The following is a 27,619-nucleotide window of genomic DNA, read 5'->3' as shown; positions in this document are numbered from 1 at the left end:
CAGGTGAAGAGCCGCTGCACCAACCCGCAGCCCGTACCCGAGCAGCCGCTGGGCTACGGCAGCGCAACACGTCGCTGGATACCGAGAGCGCGCTCAGCTCTCGACCCTCCCGGCCCTCACAGTTCAGCGAAAGCAAACTCAAAGCAAAGGCGTCGCTCATCTCGGCCACCTCCACGTCCCCCTGCAGACCGCGCCTGTCCTCGCCGCCTTCTTCCCGCTCCCTCGATCTGCCACGTCCCCCAGCCTGCCTGCCTGATCATCTGCTGCTTCTACGGCTTTGATTTTGGTTTCAGGTGAATGCCAATGCTCCACGTGTTTAATGGCTGTCTCGTTTCCTGCTGTGCGTAATTTTTAAAGCTCACCTTGAAAAGCAAGAGCTAAACGGCCCCGAGGGAATCAAAACAAGGGTAATGTGCTGGTTTTGAAGCTGAGCTCAGTGCAAAGCTGGGAGGTTGGAGCAGTAAGCAACAAAAGCAGTTGTGTTCCCTCCCACATAAAGTCTGTCCCAGTCAAACACCTTTTGGGGTGGGATCCACCATCCCCAGGGAAAATGGCAAGCATTAAAACGAAGCCTGAGCTGCTCTACGCCCAGGACAGGAAGACTCGCCCCCAGACTCAGAAGCACAGCAGCTCCATCTCTGCCTTCTCGGCGAGGCCGGGACCCAAGCGAAGGCAAAGCTGAGCTGCTGCCGCCCTGCCCGGGTGTGACTGTCACACCTGTGCCTGCGAGCGGGGCTGGGGGCGCAGCAGGAAGCCCCAGCGCTGCCGGGGGAAACGGCAGAGGCAAAGCCTCGGCCCCACCGCATCGGGCAGCGAGGAGCCGCCGGGGCCCCGACGCGTTCTGCTCCCCAGCGAGGAGCCCCCTGCCCAGTGGGACCCACGCTGAGACCACCAGAAAGCTGGCCCCATCCCACCTTTCTCTTCGATTTCGTGCTTCAGGATCTCCAGGTCCATCGTGAGATATTCCACCTTCTCTTTCAGGGAGTCCACCTCCTGCTGCAGGGACTCCGCTCGCTCTTCTGCCATCTCCTTGTCCAGGGTTGCCATTTCAATCGCATCGGCGGTGTCTGCCATCTCCTCCATGTAGCGCTCCTTGGCTTCCAAAGCATCTTTGGCTTCCTGCAGTCAAGCACATGAGTGAGAAGACCCTGGAAGCCCAAGGCCAACCGCTGAGAGCCCCCTCTCACAAACAACAAGCCTCGGACAGTTACATCTCTCACGGCTCCCTCACAGGGGGATCAAGTCCAATTAACAGCCGCTTATCGGGGCTGCGAGGGGCACTGCCGGTGCTCCAGGGTGCCCGTCTCCTCCCCAAGGCCTCGCACCTCCCATCCACAAAAGAGCCCAGCAGAAAAACAATCTGCAGGCGAGGAGAGACAGAGACGAAGACGGAAAAGATGTAGGCTTGTACTGGAGCAGAGAGTCAGATAAATCACTGGGGAAACAAACCAAGAATCCACCCTGGAAAACCAGGGCAGAGGGAAGCAGAAGCTGCTTTGCCTGCACGGCTGGAGTCCTGCGCGGGTGCCAAGAGCAGGTAACGCGTCCTTGGGGAGAAGGAAAAGAGGGACCTGCAGCAGACATTTCAAATGACACCCAAAGGCAGGGCTCAGCAGGAGCAGAGCCGCCGCGGGAGGAACGCTCTCAGTCACGAGCGACACCAAGATTCGTGGGCTCCAAAGCCCCTTCGCTGGCGGTGACTCACGCCGACCGGCGCTGCAGGGCAGGAGCTCCAAACGCGTTGGTTTAGCTAAAGGGAGATGGGTTTTAACAAATTAAAGTCTACACTAGTAAGTCAGGACCAGGCCCCCCCCAGGAAGCCACCGGAGAGAGGAACCCACTCCAGAGCAGGCCAGGAAAGGCACGGCGTGGGGGAAGGGAGCCCCCGTGTACACCCCCGGCACCGGCGCAGCGAGGACTCGTGCTCGGAGGGGCCGAGGCAGGCTGGGACCCCCGCAGATCATCTGCTCCAGCCCCTGCTCAAGCAGGGGCGGCCGAGCCGGCTGCCCAGGACCCTGCCGAGCCGTGTCCCACACGTCCCCGGGGATGGGGACTCCAAACATCTCTGAGCAACCTGCTCCAGGGTTTGATCACCTTCACAGGAAAAAGGGTTCTTATGTTTAAACAGAATTTCCTGTATTTCGGTTTGTGCCTCTTTTTCTTGCACTCAGTGGGTACCACGGAGATGAGTCTTCTGTACCTCCCCGTCAGGTATTTATTCATACACATCAATGAGACCCCTCAGACACGCCCCTCAGCCTTCCCCGATACCCGTCACGACATGCTTAGCTCAGACGAGGCTCCAGAGGACTGGATCATCTAATCACTGTTGAAGACCAGCTCCTGAGATGTTCTGGCTTCAGCCCAGTTCCCAGGTAGACTCAGTGCTGATTATCAACTCAGTGCAACAAAGCAAAAGCTTATACCAGCGATAAAGTGACAGGGCGAGAGGGAACGGCCTCAGGCTGCGTCAGGGGAGGTTTAGGTTGGAGATGAGGGAAAATGCCTTCCCTGCCAGAGCGGTCAGGGATTGGCACAGGCTGCCCAGAGAGGTGGGGGAGTCACCGTCCCTGGGGGGGTTCAAACACTGTGCAGCCATGGCACGTGGGGCCATGGTTTAGGAGGCCTGGGGGTGTTGGGTTGGGGGTTGGACTTGATGGTCCGAGAGGTCTTTTCCAACCTTAATGATTCCATGATCCTATGATTGATTAATGCTGTATTTAAGAACAAACCCATGTTGGGATGTAACTGCTTTAAGCCACGAGTGCTGTACAGGGACACGCTTCCCGCGTAGAAGCAAGCAAGAGGAAGGACAAGCTGCTACTTCACCAACATTCGAGAGTCAAAGACAAGCCCAGGGCAAAACAACCTCCACCACACAGTTCTAAAAATCCACCCCAGACATCCAGGCCTTGGGACAGCGGGAAGGCTCAGGCTGCACGGTCAGACCCCGCGGCACCCCCGCCTACGGGCCGGCCTCCCAGCCGGATCGGAAACCTCAATCCACGGCAAAAAGCTGCTGGAGTCCACTGATTTTTGAGGTCAGCTGCAAGATCTCCAGGAGCTTTACTTAAGCTTTTGAAGGTGGGACTGGCAGTTCACTGGCAGGTTTGGAGTGGGAATGGTGCCCCGCCAGCGCTGGCAGACCTGCAACAGCAGATTAAAGCAGAGAAACGCGGCCGGGCCGCTGCCACACTCAGACGCTCGTCCCGCAAGTGGAGGTGAGCGACTCGCTCCTCGCCTGCCGCGCTCCTCACCCCCTCGTGCTAAACGAAACCACCTCTATCAGTAATGCTAACTGATATTTCATAAAAAACCCTACACACGTTTTCAGCGACTGAATTAGCCCTGGAATCACGTCTCCCTGTGCAAGCCCCAGGGCTGGAGCTGCCCAGCTCCCCAAGGACGCTCACCTTTTTGGCCTCCTTTAGGCGTTTCTGGAGATCGGCCTGTTGTTCTTGCATTTTGCTCTTCCATTCTTGCACCTGCTCCAGCTGGATCTTGTACTTCTCAAGCTCTTTCAGCTTTGCTTTGTCTTCATTTCGCTTTATCTTCAGAGTCTCCAATTTCTCCTCCAGGTCCCTGACTTGAGAACGCAAGTTTTCCTCCTCCTACAACATCAAACCAAGAGTTACCAAAAGGAGCAGCAACATCCTTTGGAGAGAGCTCCGGATACGCTGATCTAACCCACACAGAACCTGGCCCGTCAGCCAGCCGCTATGTTGGCATCGTTACTGGGGCAGTTGCAGAAGAACACATCGCTCTACACTTGTGGCTAGAGTCCATCTGTCATTTTAATATGTTTTTTTTATTACATGTAATTATTACATTAGTTTTTATTACATGTAAGACGTGATAAATGGCTCTTGACCCACTGGCAAAAGGTCCCGAGCACCTTGCTTTTGACTTCACCACGATCTGTGGATGCCCAAATCCCTTAAAAACAAACGAAAACCCCACTGCTAACGCATCCAAATTCACCCCTCAGCACCTCTCCTCCCGCCCCTGGGGCCAGAGCAGAGCCACGGCATGCAGGAAACTCGTTTTCATCAACGGGGCCGTATCTTAGAGGAAGGCTCTATCAAAACGCCGTGCGCGACGGTGCAGACCGACAGCGGCCGGCGGTGTTAGTCGTTAGCGTGCGGTTCAGAAACATGCTCACACACACGCCTCAAACCGTGCTTCGCTGCGCTCCGGGCGAGCTGTCTGCCCCCCTTCCGTCCTCCCCCAGTACCCACCCGACGGAGCGAGCAGACGTCCGTACGGGGGGTCTCCCCCACGCTCCCTACCCGGGGCGTCGGTGCCTGTGCCAGAGCCGGGGCAGCTCTGCGAGGGCGAGCCAGCTACGAGCCTAAAACACGGGGAATCCTCCTGCCTCGGCAGATCAACCCCCACAAGGGTCCCTGCTGCGCACCCCAGAGCGGCTCGCACGGGCGGCCCAAGACCTTCTCCGAGGATTTCTAGCCCGTTACCCGCACAGAGGTGGGACCCTCGGGCCGCTCCCGACCCGCACCCCTCTGAATTCACCCTCTTCTGCTCTACGTGCGCTTGGGCCGGGTTAGTTGGGCTTCATCGTGAAACCGGCTTTACCTGTAGTAAAAGGTACAGCCTGAGGAGGGTACTAACCCCAGTACGCAATGGTCCAGGCGTGGCTGCACAGTGACACAGCGCTGCAGCTGGGCCCCGCAGCGCCATCCTGAGACCAAAGCCAACGGCGCTGAAGCGAAAGGGGACTTGAGATTTCCAGCAAGATGCAAACGCGGCCCCCTGGGGAGTCACATCCCCCCCCCAGGCTCTAAGGGTTCCCTCACGCTCCAAGGGGACGGGCACACCTGACTCGCCTTAAAACACGGGCAAGGTTGGCACCGTGTTTCCAAACGGCTGTGCCGCAACCGGAGAACGGCCCGCGCAGGAAGGGAAGCCCCGCTCAAGCAGCACAAAGCCATAAAGGTATTGCACAGCCACACGTGAGCCGTTACGTGTGAGTCAGGGCAAGGCAAAACCCTCGGCTCCCCGTTCGGGAGGCGACGGGGCAACTTCCACATGCGCACTCGTCAAACCAGAGCCTCGGGGCAGCGGTCACCTGGCCTTCGTGGAGACACTGAGATGCTGCCGAGCTGTTCTGGGGACAGAGAATGCCTTCGGTTACGCTGGCCTGTCTTCAACACAAATCACACATCTAAAGTACACCAGTGTTTTGCAGAATCGGAGAACAGCTGAGGTTGGGAGAGGTGAGTGGAGGCCTCTGCTCCACCCTGCTGCTCACAGCTGTGCTGACTAGATCAGGAGCCTTGTCCGGCCACGCTCTGGCTGTCCCCAAGGACACGGTCATGGAATAGTTTGGGTTGGAAGGGATCACCTAGCCCAACCCCCTGCAGTGAGCAGGGACATCTTCCACGAGACCAGGTCGCTCAGAGCCCCGTCCAGCCTGACCCGGAACGTTTCCAGGGATGGGGCATCGACCACCTCTCGGGGCAACCCGGGCCAGGGTTTCACCACCCTCACTGTAAATCGTTTATTCCTTCTATCTAGTCTAAATCTACCCTCTTTTAGTTTAAAACCATCACCCCTTGGCCTGTCACAGCAGGTCCTGCAGCCCCTCTAGACCCACCCCGGTGTCTGGCCACCCTCACCACAAGAACCCTTCCCTAAGACCAGCCGGGACATCTTGGGCTGCCACTCGCGCCCGTTGCCCCGTTCCCCGTCACTGCACACCTCCGAGGAGAGCCCGGCGTCCCTGCTGTTTAAAGAAAACCCCAGTTCCACCCGGGCACGCGGCTGCGAGCAAGGGCAGGAGAAGGGGACGCGACCCCCCTCTTCTGGCACCAGCACAGGGTTAAAGCAGCCTCGCGACTACAGATTAAAAATCGTGAGGCTGGGTGACATTAAGGAACAGATTTGGGAAAAAATCCTACGCAGATTTCCCCTCTGCTGCTTTCTCAGCCCTGACATGCAGGTGCCATCAATACCATCAAACGGACAGTTATTGCACCCGTCAGATAAACCTCTTACCAGTCCTCGGGGGAGTGGGGACAGCCCTTCTTCCCACCAGGTGGTGGCTTTTCCAGCCTTTTCCTCAGCACACAACCTCAGAGTGAGCTCTCTGTCCTCTCACGCTATTAATTCTTTGCCCTCATGCCCCAAATCTTTCATAAGCTCTAATTGTAACTAATTAACACAAAGTGGGAGGGAAGTAATGAAAAACTATTTTAAAGATCAAAAATGGAGTAACTACGCTGATGTAATTATTCGAAACACACGAGGATGGGGAAGAGCGGACCTCGCTAAGTGGCTTCATATCTGCAGGCAGGAGCGTTCCCGAAGCGGCCCCGCTGCGGTGCCTCTGCTCCAGTTCACCCAGCACCAGTGGCTGGAGGGGGCAGTGCTCGGGTCCTCCTCCCTCAGTGGGGGTTCAAGCCCTGGCTCAGAGCCTCGACCCCCTGCACGTTCACCTGCCAAACCGCTCTGGTGCCACGCGTACCCCTCAGGCACCCGGGAAGGGAGAACGTGCATCGGGAACCAAGCTGAGCACGGCCAACTCCCCGCGGAGCCGTGCGCGCTCCTCTCTGCCCCCGGCCGCGCTGCTCCTCCCGCAGACCGCGGTGCCTAAACCCAGCGCGGCCTCGGGGCCGGACACACAGCCCCGCGCCGTGACCACCAGGACCTCTCGTCCCCCTTTCCCGCATCCCCCTCCTACCCGCGCTGGCGGCGGGTTTTCTCTCCTCCTCCCCTTCGGCGCTCCCGCCCTCCACGCCGGCAGAGCCCACGGCTTACCTTGGCCACAGCTTACCTTTGTGGGCGAGGGAACCGGAGGTGCCACCGGAGAGGCCAGGGAGGGAGTTGGAATCACCGGGGCCACCAGCGGCGTCTGAGCCGGCGTGCTGGGCTCGCTGCTGCTCATCTCCCCGCCGGAGGCGGAGGCTGAGCCCGAGGGCCCAGCCGTGCCGCTGGACGCTGCAGAACTGGGGGTCCTGGTGGGCTGCAAAACAAGGCGGTCGGGGGACACAGTCAGAGGAGCCCGTTCCAAGGGAGACAACGCTTCCACGGGCGGCCCATCTCCCTGCACTCCTCGACGCCACTTCAGCCACTGGAGTCTGGCTGGGACAAAATTCACAGATAACCAGTTGTTGAAAGGAAACGTTAAGTTTTATTATACCACTAACATAGATAAAAAACCAAAATGGATCTTTTTCTGAGCACAGAGCCCTGGCTCCAGGCCTGAGGCAGGAGGAGTCCCTCTCCTCCCTCCTGGGACAATAGAAGATCTCCTCTCCCTACAAACCGTGCTGCGTTTATGTCCTCGCACTACCACATCTACCTACGCTGCTGCTGCACCTTCGCAGCAAGGCCAGCTCGCGCCCCGAGCTCCCGGGACGGGAGGGCAGAGCCTGCCTATCGAGCGAGCGTGTCGCAGGGGATCAGAGCAGGGGCTAGCGAGGGCCCTCGGTAGCGCTTGCAGAGGGGAAACTCGCTCCAAGGTTTTAGTGTTCCAGCTCCAGAGGGTGAGACGGCAAAACCTCAGAGCACACAGAGGCGGGAGCGGGGAAGGTTGCAGCCCTGTCCACCCTCCGCATCTGGGAACACGACGGGACGCATCTGCTGCTAAGCATTTGCGGGACTCTGAGTCGGGTGCTGCTGTGCCAGCGCCACCGGCAGCTTGTTGGGGACACGCTGCGGCCGGCGCCCCGGTCTGCATCCTCTGCCTGCAACTACACCAGCTGCGGGGGCGAAGCACTGCATTTTAGGGCAACAGAAGGAGAAAATGGAAGAGTAGCAAGAGTTCACCAGAGTCCAGGGAGAACCAGTGGAGCCTGGAGGAACCAGCGCAGCAGAGAGCTGCTTCACCGGTGCTTACTGGGCTGTTACTGGCTGGGACCGCAGCAGCGAGGCCGGCCGCGTAAGCCAGGTGACTGAGGGAAGCCGGTGTCCGAAGGAAAGCACCAGGCCCATCAGAAACCTCTGCTGTTCTCCTCACGGACCTGTGTTTCTGGAGCACATACCTCTGTGGCATCTAATGCCACGTAAATTGATTTCCTGACTTTTGATTTTACTCCTCGAGATGGGCTTTCCGCTGCGCGGCAGCTTCGCAAGGCGCAGGGCTCGCCCCAGGCTGGCCGGGCACACGGCCGGGCACACGGCCGGGCACAGCCGGGCACACGGCCAGGCACGGCCGGGCACAGCCGGGCACACGGCCGGGCACACGGCTGGGCACAGCCGGGCACACGGCCGGGCACACGGCTGGGCACAGCCGGGCACACAGCCGGGCACACGGCTGGGCACAGCCGGGCACACGGCCGGGCACACGGCCGGGCACAGCCGGGCACACAGCCGGGCACACAGCCGGGCACACGGCTGGGCACAGCCGGGCACACGGCCGGGCACACGGCTGGGCACAGCCGGGCACACGGCCGGGCACACGGCCGGGCACAGCCGGGCACACAGCCGGGCACACAGCCGGGCACACGGCCGGGCACAGCCGGGCACAGCCGGGCACACGGCCGGGCACAGCCGGGCACACGGCTGGGCACAGCCGGGCACACAGCCGGGCACACGGCTGGGCACAGCCGGGCACAGCCGGGCACACGGCTGGGCACAGCCGGGCACACGGCCGGGCACATGGCCGGGCACACAGCCGGGCACACAGCCGGGCACACGGCCGGGCACAGCCGGGCACACGGCCGGGCACACGGCCGGGCACACGGCCGGGCACACAGCCGGGCACACAGCCGGGCACACGGCCGGGCACACGGCCGGGCACACGGCCGGGCACAGCCGGGCACACGGCCGGGCACACGGCCGGGCACACGGCCGGGCACACAGCCGGGCACACGGCCGGGCACGGCCGGGCACACGGCCGGGCACACGGCCGGGCACACGGCCGGGCACAGCCGGGGCAGGCGCCCCTGCACCCGCCTGCCACAGCGGCGCCGGGCACGGAGACCGGGTGCTCACGAGCCACGCTGCAGTCGGATCTTCTGCCGACTCCTAGCTTATTTTAGGCAAATCTGAGCTAACTCGACTGCAACAGGTAAAACGCCCCGCGGGCGGGCAGGCCAGCCTTCCCCTCTGATCTCAATGCGTGTGCAGGGGTGTCTGCAACCCCATCTAACTCCTGCCCAGAACAGATGCCAGGCCAAAGGAGTCGGAGGAGGTCACGGAGGACATCCACTCGCTGCTCCTCTCCGGCACAGGCTGCAGAACATCATTCAAACCGAGGGTGATGGTACGTGATCCACTGAGAGCTCTCCAGGAGTTGCCCTGGTACAGGGTAAAGCTCCCAGCTGGGACTGGAAACTGGCTGAAAATCCACACCAGCACGCAAAAGCTGCTTACCTTGAGCTCACTTCTCTGCCTCACTGCAAATGCTTCACATGAACTCACAGCGAAATCCTTGCTGTGTCTCAAGCGTTTGGGGAGGAGAGATTTTAGAGGAAATTTTATCCTACATTTTATCCTACAGAAGGAAGGTGGACTCTCCTCTCCCTGTGCTCACGTACTGCTGTCACACTTGTTTCTTCCCCCTGCGGTCCCAGCTCAGCCCGGGCTCTGGCCCTACGGTGCCAAAATGGCAGTTAGCAAGGTGTTCTTCGGAGGGGAAAGCTACATGCCTGGCAGCTGGGCTTCCAGTTGCTCTAGGACTGAATGAATCCGTCACTGCCTTGGTTTGAGTTTCTTGTGCAAGCCAGTGAAAATAAAGCCCTCCCTGCAGCGTGCCTCTGCACAGAAGGGAAGAAAAGATGTTCACTGTTTACAAACCATGACTTGGCTATTATGGAGTCCTTGGGGGATTTATCTCCCCCGTTCCCTCCCCTCCAACCACGCGCCCCTTTGCAAGGCAAGCCCTGCTGGCTAGGGACAGACCTCAAGGCGTGAGCGATTCTCTGTGCTGAATCAATACAGTCCTGGATGACACCACCTGGCCCTTACCTCTCTCCTCCAACAGACGCCCTCAAGATCCCACCGAAAAGTACCCCACGTGAGCTAGGAAATGGCAGTCCGTGAGAAGCAAGTAATAACGGGGACACCAAGCAGCGTGCGCTGCCAGCCGGCCAGGCTCGGCGCTGCTGCACCGCTGTTATGCTGCACCCCGTTAGATGAGCTCTGGCCACGAGCACAAAGCTTTTCGATAGACATTTTGCCCAGGTAGCTCATCGTCCCCAGCGATTTAGACACGCTCCAGAGGAGCGCGTCGCTCCTGTGAGCTGCCCCAGGCTCTGCACAGCGAGATGGAAGGACAGGAGAAAACGCACGTTGGGGTTAGGGCTCACTGAGTCCGTACTGAACAGAGGGGATGCTCAGCGCCCCTGACCGCAGCTGCTCACCTTGGGCCGCCGGGCGGTGGTCTGGAGGGCAACGGGAGCGGAAGGCAGAGGAGGAGAGACATTCATACAGGGACAGACAGGAGCAGAGATACAGACCGCAGCAGCACAGCATCAGATGCAGCAGAGAACAAGGTAGAGGAAACAAAAGACATCACGGCAATTAGTGTGCATGGCATCAGGTGTACGAGCTCATTACCCCGCGCTCCCACGGCAGCTCCAGGTGGAGCCCTGCTAGCAGAGCTCCTGCGGAAACAGAGAAACAGAGCCCGGCGGCAGCTCAGCCTCCCGGTCAGGTTCTCTCGCCTAGAGCAGGGATCGCTCACTGAGCTCCAGCCCCGCTTCTCTCCATTTAGCAACGGGCCACGGGGCCGGGGAGAAGGCGCACGGCCGGAGCCCACCCCGGCTCCGGCAGCGGAGCCCACCCTGGGGCAGATGCACCGTTTCCTTCCAAGAGATCCTTAGCTCCGGAGGCACAACCCGGGCTGCCCTGGGTCAGCCCGACGCGCAGCCACCCCGCTGCAGAGCTCAGGGCTCACCGGGGCCTGCTGTAACTCGGTGCACCTTCCCAAGGGGTCACTTGAGTGTGAAATTCGGGGGGGGGGGTGGTTGTTTTTAAAAATGTCTTCCCCCTCCCCTCCCCGCTTTGTTTTTTGAAGGGACTAGAGCATCGCCAAGCCAGCTGCCCACAGGGACGCTGGAGCCCCCGGGCTCTATTTCTCTTTAGTCATAAAACTCGCAGGGACAACACGGAGCTTCTTCTCAAACACTCCCATCCTTTGTCATTTCTGGAAATACACGCATCCACCGATGCCAGCCCAAGGCAGGGCCCCCCCGCCCCCCAAACCCACCCACCGTTTGCACGTGCAGCAGAGCAGTAACCCAGCCATCCCCACGCCCGCGCTCCCGCGTCGAAGGGTGGGGAGGCCACGCTGCGTATCTCTGCGCACTTACACATCAGCAGGACAATTTCCCCGTTAACAAATACAGCACGCTACAACAGGTAACGGTGGAGCCGGCGGCGGGGGGAAGCGGGACGGGGAGTGCCCGGGGGCGGGCAGGGAGCCCCCAGGGGCTCTGGAAGCTATCGGACCGGGCAGAGGGAGCCGCCGGCAGGGATCTGCTCCCCAGCTGCGGCCTTAAAACCCTAAAGCATGTTTTAAAGCTTTTTGCGTTCTGCTTCGTTTTTTATTCTACTCCCTAACCCACAGCTTAAAGTAACCCAGAACAGAAAAGATCAGTAGAAGCGCTGCCGTACGGCGCGCCCCAAGGACGCAGCCGGGAGCGAGGCGTTTGGCCGTACGAAGCCCGTCAGCACACGCTCGGCCCCACCGCAGCCCCGCGCAGCAGCGCATCCCCCGGCAGCTTCCCTCCGCTCTGCGGGAGAATAAGGCCTTATTCCCACCCAAGGCCTTGGGAAACCAGCTGAGAGGTCTTACAGCTGCTATGTTGTTTTTTTTAAACACAGATTAGAACTGGACAGTTATCAGTTCAAAATAGCCAGTTATCCATTGTATTACCCAGGCTAAATCCTATTTTGCTCACTTCTAGCCTTTTCTAAAAGGCTGCACTCAGCAGGAGGCCCATTTCAATACTGAGGGAAGATGCCCACCTTCCACAACATCTTCTGCTTGGCAAAATTTGTCAGGGAAATGAACAACAGTAAAAGCTTAAAACCCTCAGATAAATACGGAGCTGATTTAGGAGCAGTAGTATAAGCTCTTGGGGAATACTCCAGCATCCTACAAAAGTCCTGCTCAATAAAGATTATGTTGAGTAGCACTAAAAATCAAAAAAACGCTCTGAAAACCCCCTTCCCACGGGGAATCTGCAAGCCTGGCGCAGGGAGATGCTTCCACTCCTCGCCAAGCACGTGGGTCCCCGCGCAGCACACCGGGGGGTCTCGGGAGAGACCCCATCACCAGGCCCGGTGCTCCCCGCCATCCCGCTGCCTGCTCTGCCCGGTCAGCACCGAAAGCAGCCCGGTGCGTGGCAGGCCCGAGCAGCCGCGGGCTGGGCTGTCTCACACCAGCAACGGAGTCTCTGCGTTCGAAACGCCGCCCGCCGCAGCAGCCAGCCATCGGGGGAGCCCGCAGCGACCACTGAACCCTTCCCTGGCGGGCTACGGGGCGGGGAGAGGCCAAGCATCTTCCCCTACTCGAACCACACCAAACGCTTAAAAAAGGGAGAAACCTCTTGGTGACCTTCTCTAAAAGCTAGCCACGCTAACTGACAGATTAACCCTGGCTTCATGCCTCCTCTGGTGTAAGGTGCGAGGCCACTTTGGTCCCCCTCCATGTAACGCCATGTGAAGACCATAAAAAGCTGAAGCGACAGCTCTGAGACCCCCAGGTGAGCGGCCCCTTGGCGAGGGTGGGGTGTGTAAACGCTCTGCCGCTCCCCGGCAGGGTCGAGGGCGACCGGGCTCCCCGCCGTCCTCCTCTCCGTCCGGCTGCCACGCAGCACGCCTCGCGTCAGCAGTTCACCGCCGCGCTCTGCGAAGCGCCCGGCGGGAAGGACGCTGGCTTCTCCCGCTCCCAGCCCTTCGGGTACGGCACGCAGCCGGCGCGGCAGGGAGGCACGGGGCTCCGCCGGCAAAGCTCTTCGCGGCTACGGGAGCATCCAGGAGCCCTGCTCGGGAGCCGGGAGCAGACGCTCCAACTTCTGCCAGGCTCCAGCCTATGCAGCAGCTTAACAGAAAAACTTTGGGCCCTCCGGCATCCCGGGATGCTCTGCACCACCCAGCTGTGGCTATTAATATTTCATCTGGCGGTTCTGAACTCTGCTGCATAATGTTGCTGCATAAATATTTGATGACATTACACAACCTTTGTTCCCTTGGCAGGTCCTGCGCTCAGGGGCAAGTGTCTGGGGCTCAGAACAGGCTCCTCAGATATAAACTTTGCTCCCAGCAGCAAGAAATCTGGCAAAACTCCTCCTGGCTACCAACAACTGCCCGCGGTGGAGCCGGCGTGGCCTGTCTCGAACGTGGGGCTGCAGGTCGCCGGTCCTGCCGGTCCCTCCCAGCTCGGTTCCGCTCCGAGCGCGGGAGCCTCCGCCCGGACCCAGCCGGGAGCGCCGTGGCCGGCACTGCGCGAGTCCGGGCACGCTTGCCTTAACGCCACCCTACGCCAGGCAGGGCTGGCACTGCGCTGCTGAAGGCTTCTGCTGGACAAAGTCTGAGGGCTTCTGATGCAGAACAGCAGAACTTCCCAGGCTGCGGTCGCTGCCGCGGAGGCTTCCCGCGTCGTTTCCGTGAGGTTTTCCAGCCGCGGGCGGAGGGGGCCGGCGGCCGCTGGAGTCGCTGCGTGGGCAGTAACGGGGCGAAGGCCGAGCTCAGCGGTGCCATCCCGCCCCCCGCCAGGGAACCCGGCCTCTCGGAGGAACCCGGCCTTCTCCGGGCAAAACCTGTTGGCGCTGACGCTGTCTCTACCTCCGCAGCAGGCGGACAAGCCCCCCTCTCGGGGTGTTTTTCCCGGGGTGACGTTACCTGTGTTATCGCTGGGTACGCGCTACAAGAAATTTTGCGTTTTAACCGACCGGCGACGCCTTGCACACGCGCCCTCTCGCAGGCGTGATCCCGGACCCAGGCAGCATGTGCAAGGGCAGTAAGGACCAGGAAAGCAGGATTAAATCGAGCGGCTGCCAGGTTTGTGCAGCTCCCTGCCAGACAGGGCGCTGGGCTCCGGCTGGCCCCGCCGCTCCACCCTTCTGCCGGAGGCAGAGGAGAGTCGGCGTTGTTAAACTTTTCATTCGGAAGTGGATTAACCAGGAGCTCTTAAGGCAATCGCCAGGTAACAAAGTATTTCACTGCATTTGGTGAGCTCAGGGAACCACACGCATAAATCAAGAGGATTTACTGTAAGGTTAGTAAAACGGCAAAGTCCTCCCGCTGACACAGCACGGCCGGCAAAGTTACACGGTTGTGCCTTTGCTTATTTTTATTTTCACTTCTTTGAGGTCAGGCAAAAATTCTCAGGATTTCTCTTTAAGCTGAGCAGCGATATCCTGGTTACGCTAAAAATAAACATATAGGACACTAGCAGAGCACAAACCAGAGTCCGTGCTGTAACCTGCAGGAACGCCAGCTTGACAGGGAATCCAGATACGACGAACATTAGGAAACGATAAAAGCAGGCAGAGCCCAGCAGCGCGGCTTGCATCGCTAAGGCAGGAAAAACATTCCCGTTAACATGCAACTTCCACAAGCCGAGCAGCAGCACCTCCGGCAGCGGGGAAGCCGCCGGAGCCCCGCCGAGCTGCAGCGATGCTGCATGCAACGCAGGCACAGGCAGGTGAAATGGAGAAACGACTTGAAACTTGAAAGGAAAAGCTCGACACGAGGCGATGCTGCTTTCTCATTCAGCAGCCTCCCCCCACCCCGTCCGTCCGCAGGCACCCGAGAACCCGGTCAAACTCACAATTAAGGCTCAGCAGCGTTGACACACAAAAGAAAAGGGAAAAAAGAGCAAAACAAGGTACGTTCAGAAGCAGCGTTAGCAATGACGGTGTGGAAACAGCAGCAGATTGTACCTTCCGTGTTGCCGGGGCCTGCCTCATCATTGCAGAAAGACAGACGGAGAGAGAGAGAGGAGGGAGACGGGGAGGCAGAGAGAGACTGTTAGCAGAGTCGCTCACAACAATGCGGCTGCCGGCGGCTCCGGCTCGGGGGCACGGGCTGCCCGGCAGCGCCTGCAAATGGCCGCAGCTTCGCTCCCTCCGCCGCCGCCCGCCCCGCAGCCCAGCCAAAGCCGCGGCCGCTCAGCGGGGCTGCGGGGGCCCGTGCCGGCCGCCGGAGCCACGGCTGCTCGTCCTCTCCGCGCCGCTGCCTGCGACCACCGCCCCGGCGGCTCGTTACATCACCGCCGGCGGCGGCGGGCGATGCTCCCTGGCGGGCGAGGGGTCCCCGGTAGCGCAGCAACAGCCCGGCTCGGCCGCTCGCCGCTGGGTCCGGCCAGCCCCGCGCCTCCGCCCGGCACCGGCGCCGCGCCCCGCAGACCTCCCCTCCTGCCCGCAGCCCAGCCCGCCCCGTGCCTACGCGCCGCCGCGGCCACGCCGGCCCGAGAGGCGGCCGGGACCGCGCGAGCAAATCCCCTGAGCCCGGACAGATGGACGGAGCTAAGCCCGGACAGATGGACGGATGTCTGCGCGGGGCCGCTTCCATCTTGCGGCGCCGCCGTCCGCCACCCAGCCCGACTCCCACCCTCGCAGCCGCCCAGCTCGGCCCCGGCCGCACGCCTCCTGCCAACGACGGGATTTATTTTTGAGGAGCTCAGTGCACCCCTGCGGGGCCAAGGACGCCAGCAAAACCCCCACGGCAGGACCGGCCTCGGAGAGCCGCTGCCCTAAAAAAGCCCCTGCCCTAAGGAAAAAAAACCCAACCAAAAAAAAAAAACCAGAAAAAGGCAAATCCCCCCAGCGAGCAGCAGCACCCAGCGCGGCGTCCGGCACGACAGCCAGACGGCCATGTCTGAGCATTACTAGGCTGCCAAGCCCAAACCCCGAATCCCTGCTCAGCATCCGCTCTGCGCCTGGACCAGCGCTCCATCGGAACCACAACGCAGGGGTTTAAAAGCCAAAGCAACCGGTAACATTCCAGTTTCGCTGGAAACTCCGTGACTCTCCCTGCCCTGACCCTGACGCACGCTGGAGACCCCGGCCCTGTGCTTATCGGCTCCTTGCACAAATACGCACATCCTTAATTCTGTATATTACGTGTTTGTGAACATGGACCTTCTCCAGTATTGACAACTCCTGTTTCAGCTCCATAATTTTCCGATATTGCCGCACTAAGGCACCAGGAGGGAGCGGAGCTCGAGCTGACCCTGCTCGCCCGCAGCAGCAACTGTCCTTAAACAGCACGTGCACATACGAGCACCCGCACAGAAAGCGTGTTTTTAGCACCGCCAGTCATGGACCCCCAGTGCAATAGCTGCAAATCTCTTGGAAAAAAGTCTCTAAAGGCAACTTTCACCAGCGGGTGAGGTTTGAGGTTTCCTGGAGACTCGAGACCCGCAGCTTGCCATGCCGCAACCGCAGGAGCCGTTATCGGCGGCGGGTTTTGATTTCTGAATAACTTCTGAATTAGGGAACAGGACACTGGTGGTGCCTGGCACAGAGGCTGTCCCTGGGGTGAGGTTTTGGAAGTTGAGAGCATTAAAATATATAGAGATACACGTATGTGGGTGTGTATGTGCAAATATAGATTCTAAAAATCAAAATCCGTGTTTTTATGAGACTATTAACTGTCTTCCAACACAACAGAAGCCGCTCCCTCCCAGGGCCCGTTAACTCAATTTTCTCCAGAGACTGAGGATGGGGAGTTTTGGACTAAAAAGCGACATTTGGGACAGAGAAGCTGGAGTCAATCAGGAAGAGCTAAGGAAGAAAACTGCCGCTCTGCGATGACCGAGTGTGCTCCCGGCGCCCGAGCGCTCCGTGGGAGGGGGCACCGGCACGGAGCAGACCCGAACAGACCCTCGCTGCCCCAGGGAGGCGTCCGGGGTGGGGGCGCGGCGGCTGCCCCTTCTCCTTGGCCTCCCCGCTGTGCCTGCCCAAGGGGGACCCCCGGCCACGCATCCTCCCCCGCGGCACCCCGGTGCCGCCGCGTGCCCCACTGCTGCAGGAGCCCCCCCGCCAACGCCCCACGGCTGCAGCTCCTGCACGAGGCGCCCCCGGGCGCAGGGACCCGCTCCGGCAGCAGCTGGGCGAGGGAGGGAAGGCGGCGGCGGCTGCCCCCAGCGCCGCAGGAACAGCACCCTTGATGTAGCCCCTCGAGCAGCAGAGCTGAGCCCTCGCAGCTCCTCCAGCCCTACGGCCCTGTTACGCTGCGGGAAGCCGCCGGGATGACCCTACAGGAGCTTAAAAACACTCGCCCTGCCCAAGGTAGCAAAACGCAGGCGAAGGGAAGGTTTGATTGCCTTGTAATTACGTCCGAGGGGCGGACAGGAGCAAAGGGGAAAGCTGCTTAAGCTGAAGGGTGATCTGGTGTATGAACCACAGGTAATAACTGACCAGGAGCAATTAGGCTGGGAACTAGGAGATTTCCCATCAGCAAAGCGTGGCAGTTTGGCAACAGCCTCCCAAGGGCAGCCGTGGGGACGGGACGCCCGGGTTCAGGTGCACGCCGACGAGAGGGGCTGCAGCACGGGGGTCCGAGCACCGCAGCCACATCCCAAGCAGACAGGGTCTGAGGAGAGGGGCCAAGCAGACCACAGCTCCCCTCCAATTTTTCTGCCCCTTCCCTCCAGTCAAAGTTCAAAAAATCAGGAACGCTTTATAAAAGACTCAAGGGGCACTTCGGATAGCCCAATATTCAGGAATTATAGATGTGGTATTTCCTACCCTCTATCTAAGGCTCAGAGCTGAAACATGCAGATCGGGGTTTTATTCTGCTTGATACACAAAAAACTCTCACAGTGGTTTGCTCTGAAAGCACAGTAAAAACAGCACATCCAAAAGCCACGGCACTGCTTTCCAAAACCCACCCCTCCGGGTCCTCCAGCGTCACGGCAAGTGGGCTGCAGTTGTGCTACGGAAACACAGACTGGTGCGGGCTTTAGCTGAAAGCCTGCACAAATTTCATGCCCGTTCACAAAAACCCCACCCTGGGAGTTGAGATTCATCTATTTGCCCAAAACAGCACCGGCGCGGCTCCGAACCGCCATGAAGACGGACCAGGGACCGTCGGCAGCGGCCCCGCACCCGCCGCACGGCCAGGAGCTGAATCACGCACGCATCAGCCCACCTCCTCATCTTATTATCGGACTCGATCCAAAGTCCTTGAGGTAACCGAAGAGCACTCAGCCTGCCGAGTTCAGGTTACACGCTCCAATCAAGCGACTAAAAAGGATGGCGGAGTCCGGATTTCATTGCACATTAAACCCAATTAGTGCTGGCTGGAGACAGGCTGCACACCAGCCCCCCCAGCCCCCCAGCACAGCCCGCAAGCCTTTGAGCCTGATGGCACAGATCGCTGCCAGCTGCTCTGCTTAATGGGGGGAAAGCCGCCTTCTTGCTGGATTTTAGCTGGCTGAAAGAACGGGTGAGGATTCCCCATGTCGAAACCTCACCCTGAGGCCAGAAGCAGCCTCATTTTGTTCACCTCCATCGCGGGGAAATGCTGTCTGAGGCCCAAAAGGAGGATAAATGGTACAAGGCTTTAGTAAATGCGGTGCCGAAACATTGGTCGTGGTGGGGACTCCCTCCACCCCCACACCAGTTACAACCACAACCCCACGGTGGTAGTGGGGTTAGTTAGTCTGGGTCTTTCGTTCCTCAAAGACTCTCCAAGTCCTGGTTTTTGGTTTGGTTTTAACCAGTGACGTCATTCTAGAGCCTTAAGTACCACTTAACTGGCAGCTCAAACGGCACGTGGCTGGGTGCTGAGCACAGAACAAGGGTGCAGCTGGCCGGTCAGAGGCAGGCACACGCGAGCTTCGGCTGACGTGTGAGTTACTGCTACTTCCCCAGTTTATCTCCCAAAGCATCGGTGGGCTTTCACCAGCCTCCAGGCAGTTACGCCTGTCTCTCCTCAATCAGCGTCAAGACTTCTCGGGTACCTGGCAAGCCTGGAAGCATCCTCCCTGGCATTTCCCCGCCGGGCAGCACCTCTCGTACCGGAGAGGATCACACATTTAAGAGGATCACAGATCTAAGGCTGGGCTGTGTTGGTACGTAGGATCTCCCGGCCGTGCTGTAGAACCAGAGGCAGGTCAGGAGCCTCCAAGCTCTCCTGCTGCAGAAGCTGGTTGACAAAAAACGTGCCTAACATTCACCCCGGATCCTGGTAACAGCAAACCCCTACGTGTGGAGGGCTCCTACCCAGCCGCCGCCATGCCAGACGTGAGGCTCTCGCGGGACCCAGGGGAGAGCGAAGGTAACCCCGTGCAGAGACGTGCTTCAGCTCTGCCGGGAGCGGGGACGAACGTACCTTCGACTGCTTCAACTGCACAGCAAGAACGTGCAGACTTTGCAAAATAGGTTAAGGTGCAAAAAGGACAGGACAACTGTATTCTAGATGGACTGCAGATGTCAGTTTATGTAAAGGTGCCCCTGGCCAACACACGGGGCCGCCTCAACCTTTGAGAATTCCTGAAGTGGAAAAAAAAAAAAATTTTTAAAAATCTTAAACAGCTACAGAAGATAAACACGGAGGAAAGACTGGCCCCGCCAGCATGGAGTCACTTCCAGCTGTGGGAACACTGACCTCTAGTACTTTCTGTGCGTGACAGGATGAAAAAAAAAAGAGATCATCCTCAAGAAAATGCCTCTGATCCCACAGCAATTTATTAAAACAAGCCAGATAATGTTCTAATGAGCTGAGCAATGGGAAAATATTCAGATCAAGAGCCAAAAAGGAAGTGCAAGCTTCCTTCCAGGGCAAGCTCTCAAGAGCTGAAGCGGAGGGAGTCAGCAGAGCCACCGCAGCGCTCCCCGCCGTCGCTGCCGGCAGCTACGGGCAGCTCAGGCCTGCACCGTGCCCCGCACGGGGACGGGACGGGAGCCAAGGCGTTTCTGCCCGTGTCAAACAACAGGTAACTAAAAGCCAGGAAGAAAGAGGTGCGGGCTGTGCCACCGGCAGCGCCGAGCCCCGGACCCAGCGGGGAACCCTCTGCCCGGGAGCTTGGCGGCCATGTCCTAGGGGCGGGAGCCCCCCCGGCCGCGGGGATCCCCCCTGGCTCCACGGTGGGGATCCCCCCTGGCTCCACGGTGCGACCTGTGCAAACATCCCAGGAAGAGGAGCAAGGAGCGCTGCCTCTCAGGTAACCGGGGTGGGGATATTTTGCACCCTCATAGACACTGCTCCCAGTGTCTACGAAGAACAGAATTTATCTGGATAGCTATACGTACCAAGTTAGCCTAGTTTTTACGGCACTATCTTTTACATAAGCCTAGATTAAAATCAGTCCTTTTCAAGCAATTAACAATTTTCTGTTGTCCAAAGAACGGCACTGGGTGACCCCAAAGGCCACTGCTCCTGCAGGCTTGCTGAGGCTTCCCCGGGGGGGATTTAAAGACACGTCATGCTTTCTGCTCTCCCGCAGCGCACCAGAGGCATCCTGCGGCACAGCCCTGCCCCAAGGGCAACGTGGACTCTGCCGTTTGCCATCCGCCTCCAGGCAGAGCCGACGGCTTGTGCCGGCACACGCCGCCCTGACTTCCACGCCAGCAAATGCAACCGAACCCAGCTGGACTTGTCCTCAGAAAATCAGAGTTCAGCTTTACAAGGCTTTGACCTCAGCCCACATTACAAAAACCAACAAATACGCCACGAAGCACTGAGCTGGCCGGAGCTGGTAGCTGTGTAAGGGCAGAGGTGGCTTACTCGGGGCAGTCACCCGCTCACGCCACACCTCAGCACTCACTTCATCACCGGTCCAAGCCCCAGAGGTGCTTCCCATCTCCCTGCGCCAAGCAGTTTTTCCTATCACGAATCCTCGAGTGTCCACGGAGCATCGGTCACGAGCTCCCTGCTCCCGCGCTGGCTGTGGTCACCCCTCTCTTGCCTTGCCCTCGGGTTTTCGCCCTCGGCTCCGCTCCCAGCTCGCAGGTGCCGAAGCTGCTGCTGGTGAGACGCGTGAGCCCGGCGAGCCGTTCTGCGAGGCACCTGCTGCCACGACGGTCTTGTGCAGGATCTGCTCGCCACCGGGCTTCGTTCTGCTCCGCAGGGGTGCTCAGAGCTCTGTCCCAGGGACCTGCAATGGCCTCCCGACCGCTCCCCCGCTCGGGCTGGCTGCTCAGCTGAGCCGGGTCACACCTTCCCGGTATCAACGAGCCTGGAGGCCAGGTTACACCCCCAGCCCGTCAGTACCGGGGCGGCTCGCCAGCCCCGTCGCCAGCTCCTTCTTCCTCAGCTCCAACGATGATTCTTCAGGGCTGGCAGAGAAAGAGCTTATTCTGGGTCAGTGGGGCCAGCCCATCGGTCCACGAAGGACCGAACTGTCAGGCAGGATGGTGCTGCGTCCAGAGGGCAATTCTGGGGATAAGACGAACACATCAGCATCCAAACCTAACTGCCTTCGGCTCCTTGTACCCGGCTAGGAGCCTTACGCAGAGCCCCTGCAGACAGTACAAGGTAGCGCACAAATCTGGACACCTTCAGGAGCTGAGGCCGGGGTCCCGCCAGCATCCCCGCTCCCCCCACAGCTCCTCCGCTGGCTGCAGACAGGCCAGCCGTGTCAGCGGCGAAGGATGCCACGTGGCGTTTTTAAAAGCACTAACAGCGTATGTTAACGAACAACCACCGCGTGTCATTAGTCTGAGCACGTCACAGTGAGGTCTGCTTTGGATCAAGGGCCGGTTTTACAACAGAGGTGGCTTTTAAGTTATCTGAGGGCATCAAAAGCTCCAGCAGAAGCTCCCCCCAAGCCCGGGACGGCCCAGAGGACAGAGGCTTTCCTCCACGGTGCAACCGCTACCCAAACCTGTCAGGCCAAAGGCCCACATTCCGATTAAGTATTCTCAGACAAAAGCAACCTTGATTCGTGGCTGTAAGCCCCTTAGTGAACAAAGTGCCGTATATGTTGCTGAAGGAGTCACATGAAAGCTTACACCGATTTAACGCTAAGAGAATTAAGGATGTCACAGTAAGGGGGGCAGGGCAGTAGCTGCTCTCATGAACCAGCTCCTCTCCCTGTTGCACACCTCCGCTTCCCAAATCCAGACTGCCCGAATTCTTTCCACATCCAGGATTCAATAAACACCAACACGGGGCCGGCCACGCACCTTCCGGAGCAGCAGATGAGAAAATGCAATTTCACAACGGAAAAAGCAGGTGTCGGAAGCTTTAGAGCTGCCCTTTAAAAACGTTCAGCGATACGTAAGAGCAGTTATTTCTCTGCAAAGCAACAAGGAGCTTTTAGCACCAACACAGATAAGGAGATTGCCGGATCTCAGCTGGGTTTGGAGCCGGAGCAGCCTGCGATGCTGCCGGGGTTAACTCCGGCTCATTTACGTGGTACCGCCAGCTTGCGGCGCCAGATGCTGCTCAGCTCACAGCTCCATAGGTTCGCTGGCCCTTCCCTTGATTAACAGCAAAACAACCACCCTTCCGCAGCGCGGACCTTGCCGCAGCGCCCACGAACATCCCTAAGGGGCACAAAGAACGGCCACGACAGTTTGTCAGCCGGGCAAGAGGAATGCTGGCCATGTAAAAATCAGTGCAGGGGTTCACTGAGACCCTGCTGTAGGAGGCGAGGCACGTTTTGTGAGATAATCGGATTACTCTTTCCTTTAAAGGATTAATAGGGCTTGGGGAGGCCCCTCTTCTTTAAAAAGAAGCCATCTGGACCCAGACCGCTCCGTGCCCTCGTCAGGCTGAAACAGGCCATCTGCTCCCTGCAGAGACGCTGCCACCGAACGCGGCTCACGGCCGGGCACGACGGCGAACGGGAGGACAAGAGAGGATCAGAGCGAGATCGAGTGCCCAGCGGAGGGGGAGGTGAAGCCACGCTCGTTACAGAGCTCAAAACAAGACACTCAAGATCCAGCCCCGGCACACGGAATGGCAGCTGGGATGATGAAAGGAACAGGAGTGTTACTGGAGCTGGGACAAAGCCAATCCGTTGCGGGGGGTGGGGATCCACAAACAGGCATCAAACTGGCTTTAGCTCACCTGTCACAGGATAGGTGAGAGGCAGCACCCTTGGGAAAGAGTTATCGTGGTCGCAGAGCTCAGGCGTACGGGGACGGGGCTGGGCGCGCGTTCCCACTCCAGAGAAGGGCTCGCTACACTCACGCTTGCAGCTCGCTGCAAACGCAACCCACAGACGTCTGCGGGACCAACCTCCCGCCCTCGGCCAGTTAAGGACACGCTCCCTGCCCCGGCTGACCCCGGACCCTCCGTGCTCAGGGTCTCCGAGGGTCTCCAGATAGACCCAGGCACCGCAGACGAGCCCGCCTCACCTGCGAGCTGCAGACCCGTCTGTGAGGACGTGCCCCCCGCGCCCGCTCGCAGCTCCCACCACAGCCCTGGGCAGCGGACCCCGCACCTCTGTCTCGCTGGAAGGTGATGCTGCGTGACCCAGCGCAAGCCCGGGCGCTTCAGAAAGAGGGGAGACAGGCTTGCTGACCACAGGGTCAGCAAAACGGTAGCGCAGAGGAGATAAAGGAGCACACAACCCATCTCACTCCAAAAATTAGGAGAGAAACACCCTCTTACTGCTTTTTAAACAGGCATTGGGTGTTCTTCCCCCGCCACCCAGCGTACAGCCCGGCCAGGCAGGGGCTGGCAAACCCTTCCGAGGCAGGCCAGCAGCTCCCCGCGTGCCCGGGGACAGCCCCGACCACCAGCCCCCCGCAGAGAGCCTGAGCAAGGTACATGCGGCAGGTACCCCCGTGAGGATGGGACGCCCCGACACCCCGCACCCCTACGCAGCGTCGCAGCGAACGGGAAGGACCTCCAGCCTCCTACGGCGCCGGAGGTGACCCAAAGCCGCCCACCGTGCTCCGGGGCCCCGTGGGACCAGCCACGACCTCAATGGCAAGAAGCCCTGTCCCACCGCTCCCGGCGAGCTCCAAGACAGGAGCAGAACCGAGGGGGACAATAGCTGGGGAGGGGGGGAAGGACCATCTGGCACAAAAAAGCAGCAAGCAGCAGCTTTTAATACGATTAAAGCCTATATTTAACATGCAAAGAGCGACTGTAATCTCATGAATGAGGATTTATCTGCTAATTATGTTAGTTATTTTGTGATCGTACCAACTGGACTGCAACTTTCACATGCTTGTGTGAGGTCAAGAGATGTAAAGGAGGGGGGTGGAGAGCTGACAAGTTTATTAAAGGCCAAAAAAGTTAAATTCTGAGGTGACCTCAGCAAAAACGTGGCACTGGCCTGCCCCTCTGCGACGAGCTGTGACGTGCCTGCCTGAGCCCGTCTCCACGCATCGCTGGTCAGGGAGGGCTACTGTCACACGACCACTTCTCTTAAAAGCAAGACACAGCTAAAGCCCTGAGCAGATGGCGGCGTACGCACGGCACCCTGCGATCAACCTCACCGCCTGGAAACCACGGGACAGGGAAGGAAAGACACACAACCGTCAGAACGAGTGCTCCCCATCAGCGTAACTAACAGCTGGGAGCAGGTCGGAGCCGCGCGCCAAGGGCAGCGGTGAGAGCCCGCAGGAGCGAGACGCGGGGCAGACGCACGCGTGACGCCCGGAGAGCCCCAGAGACCTGCGCAGACCTCGGACTACAGGGCTGGTGGAGGGGGTCGGCAGAGAGGGGACACCTGGCCATGCCTCTACGGGGTCTCGGCAGCTTCGCCTTGTGCTTCCGCACTGCTCCTCGCCTGCAGGCTGCCTGTGGACACGTGCTGCTGTTTGGATCGTCCCTCCACCCAAAAATCAAAATGAAAGTGGCTGGAAATACGAGATCCACCAAAAACGCCGCCGACTGGCATCGTGTACGCCAAGGATCGAGCAGGTACCGTGTCCCTTTCTCTCTAGCGCTCGCACTGCGCCTCTGCCGAGTCTCGAGCGGCCAGATTTGCTTTTCCCTTGGCAAGATTTCCACGGCCGGAAAATGTTCCCAAAAAGCCTGTAGGAAATTACGATTCTTTGCCAAGACCTCTGTAGTTTTAGTTCCTTTTGGTAATAAGCGATACAAAAGATTTTTGGCTTTGTAAGTGTTGTGAACAAGCTGGTTGTGGGGGGCTCTTACCTCGGGAGAAGCAGGGGAGCCGTAGCCCAAGGAGAGGACAAGCACCACGTAAAAGTGAAACGGTGACTTGCCTCCGAGTCACCAAAGCGCATTTCTCAGTGGCACGGTGCCTTTTTCCAAACCCTTGGGGTCTGCTCTCTCGCTACAGCGGCTCCCTGTTTCACCACCGCTCAGCTACGGATTAAAGCTGCCCAGGAGAAAATTCTTTACGTAGCGTTCCCTTGTATTGCTCAGAAAACGGCACACGCGTGGTGCCCGACGGGCCATGTGGCGGCCCCGTGATAACACACCTGGCTACCCAGGCAAACGTGGAGCTGTAGATGTCCCCACGTCAGGCGGTAAGCGTGAGGGAGCACAGCCGATGCTTCCCACAGCAGGTAAAGCTCTTAGCGCGCAGCTGGTGCGTCCAGCACCCACGGCTCGGGGAGCGAACGCTGTATTAAAACGTTAGTTAAAGGGAAGAGAAGGCAGAAGGCAGCGAAAGCCAGGCTGAGGCGAGCCCGTCAGCCCTTCAGGCAGAAGCAGCAACGTGCGTGCTGGCTCTCTGGTGTCCAAGACTTGCAGTCGGTCGATGCAAAAACTCCGCGCAGACGCGATGGGAGCGACGCCGGGCACAGCCCGGGCGCGACACCGTAACTTGAAAACCCGACTGTGATTAACTGCAACGGCAGAAAGTCTCGCAACGGAGCGGGAAGCAAAGACCTGGGCTCCGTGCCTCCCTCGAGCGGCCGCAGCGCAGCGGTGCCGCAGCGCAAGCGCTTTCCACCCCGCCGTGGTCTGGCTCAGAAGCGATCGCTTTTGCTGCATTTACCTCCCGTCCTCTGAGCAAGCTGGGGGCTGGCGAAGGGGAGCGCATGCAACGAGCAAACATGCAACGGCACGATGGAGGCACAGCAGCAATGAGTGACAATGAACTGGGATGCACCGGAGGGCCCTTCATGCGGCCAGGAGACTCGGCAACACACAGAATAATTGTCAAAAAAGCACCACCTTTTTAGGTTTCACTCCACGCTGCATGAGGAGGGAATAAAAGGGTACAAAGTTAGAGCTCACATCATCGACAGCGGAGATAAGCAGCGATCTGCTCTCGGTTCAGCCATGGCACGTTTCAGAGCTAGCTATTCACGGAAGAGAACACGTCTCGTTGAAGTCACTGGGCTGCAAAAATACCTACCATCAGAAAGGAAAATACATTCAGGCAAATTTAAACAGACGTTAAGATGGGTTAAGAGAGGAAAGCAGACAACAGAGCTCGTTTTCAACGCTCTGATTTATGAGCATTACTCCAGTGTCAGTGATCCACCGTCCACTCCTCCAGCACAAAGTCTCTTGAGGTGCCAGGACATATTCAAAGGAAAATAAATTCACTTAATGGCAGCCATCGGCACTTGCAAAGAGAGTTAACCAAAAGGCTTAGCTGACTGAAACCTGGAATCCCTGGGGAGGAGGGATCCCACCCCAAATCCCGCTCTCACAAGTCCTGCTCCCTTCCCACGCTGACCCGCCTTGGATCAGACACTGCGAAGGGAAAAGGCAGCTGGGCCCAACTCTCTATTTTCCCACGTTTCTTGGGGGTGCACTTCCACCACCCCTCAGGTCAAGGACCGCTCGTGACTTACAGTAACATATTTTGCTTTTAAAATGCAATTCTTGATCACACCGAGGCAAAGCCCTGCATCGGCCGCTGCCCTAGGGATGACTTTTCGTGGCAGCAGGGAGTTTATGCAATTGTGATGGGAAGAAAACGCTTTTCACCCAAAGCGTGCTGGAAATTTCCTCCAGTTTGTTGCCAGTCAGGGCCCCCTCCACCCACGGGAAAGATGATCTTTTCCCCATTTTCAGGAGCCCCGATGCCACCGCCCATTGAGCAGAGGTAACAGCCTCTCAGGTCCAGCCGGCAGGAATTGGGGTTTCGACGCCAGGGTCTCCCGGGACGTGGGAGGAAGCCGAGAGGGCACCAGGGACGACGGTCTCAAGGCAGGCGCGGGGAGCACACGGCGGTCAGGGCACGCTCCCCACGCCTGCTCCGGGACCTGCCCGTAGCACCCAGGGAAGGATGGGCTCCCCGGGGGTTCGGGCAGCAGCTTGCCCTGGTGTAGGGGGGCTGGGGGGCGACAGTAGGAGAGCAGGAGGACCCAGGCCAGATCCGTGGTACCTCTGCGCCTTCTCCTCAGAAAGGATTTGTCATTTTTGTACCCTTGGGACCCCCCCCCGCCACTCGGGCCAGCCTCACCGTCTGAGCACCCCCTCCAGCCAGCCCGCCTCCCAACAGAGCCCGTTCTGACTCTCCCAGACACCTTCCTTGGAAGACAAATCCTGCCTCGAGGGCTCCCAACTCGACACCCTGCCCTCACGAGCAGAGCTGGGAACAGGAGCAGAGCCGCCCTTCAGGAGCGCCCAAGGAAATCCAGAGCCCTTGGGTGACTTTCTAGTTTCGAAGAACATGGTTGGGTAGCACAGAAAACACACCTTTTGCAGCAGTGTGAAGCACGCGCTCAAGATGGAAATCACCCAAAATACTGCATGGCAGAGGTTTTACTCTCAGAAAACAGCAGCTCTTCCTCAGGCAAACCGTGGCAAGGTCACCATGTAGGGAAGCCAGCACACGTGTGGGTAAGGCAAAAAAGGATCGAGGGGA

The 27,619-nt window shown here is 59.2% G+C and overlaps 1 protein-coding gene across 8 annotated transcripts in view; it reads right to left on the bottom strand.

The window, feature by feature from the left end:
• DCTN1 (dynactin subunit 1) overlaps nucleotides 1-27,619 on the bottom strand; it is an 80,033-nt gene that overhangs the window by 17,304 nt on the left and 35,110 nt on the right. For 3 of the 8 annotated variants that reach the window (XM_064448739.1, XM_064448738.1, XM_064448735.1), the window contains 4 exons: nucleotides 10,323-10,343; nucleotides 6,791-6,979; nucleotides 3,414-3,611; nucleotides 915-1,119 (listed from right to left, as the gene is read on the bottom strand). In XM_064448739.1, coding sequence (XP_064304809.1) covers nucleotides 915-1,119; nucleotides 3,414-3,611; nucleotides 6,791-6,979; nucleotides 10,323-10,343 — 613 coding nt within the window. Of the gene's footprint in view, nucleotides 1-914; nucleotides 1,120-3,413; nucleotides 3,612-6,790; nucleotides 6,980-10,322; nucleotides 10,344-14,374; nucleotides 14,789-14,852; nucleotides 15,169-25,971; nucleotides 26,014-27,619 lie in introns of those variants that run through there. The other 5 variants (XM_064448742.1, XM_064448741.1, XM_064448740.1 and 2 more) reach the window with 5 other exon arrangements.

Source organism: Phalacrocorax carbo, chromosome 4 (assembly GCF_963921805.1).
Source record: "Phalacrocorax carbo chromosome 4, bPhaCar2.1, whole genome shotgun sequence".
NCBI lineage: Eukaryota > Metazoa > Chordata > Aves > Suliformes > Phalacrocoracidae > Phalacrocorax > Phalacrocorax carbo.
The sequence above is the reverse complement of the archived record's forward strand: the minus strand, read 5'-3'. Positions and strand labels throughout refer to the sequence as shown.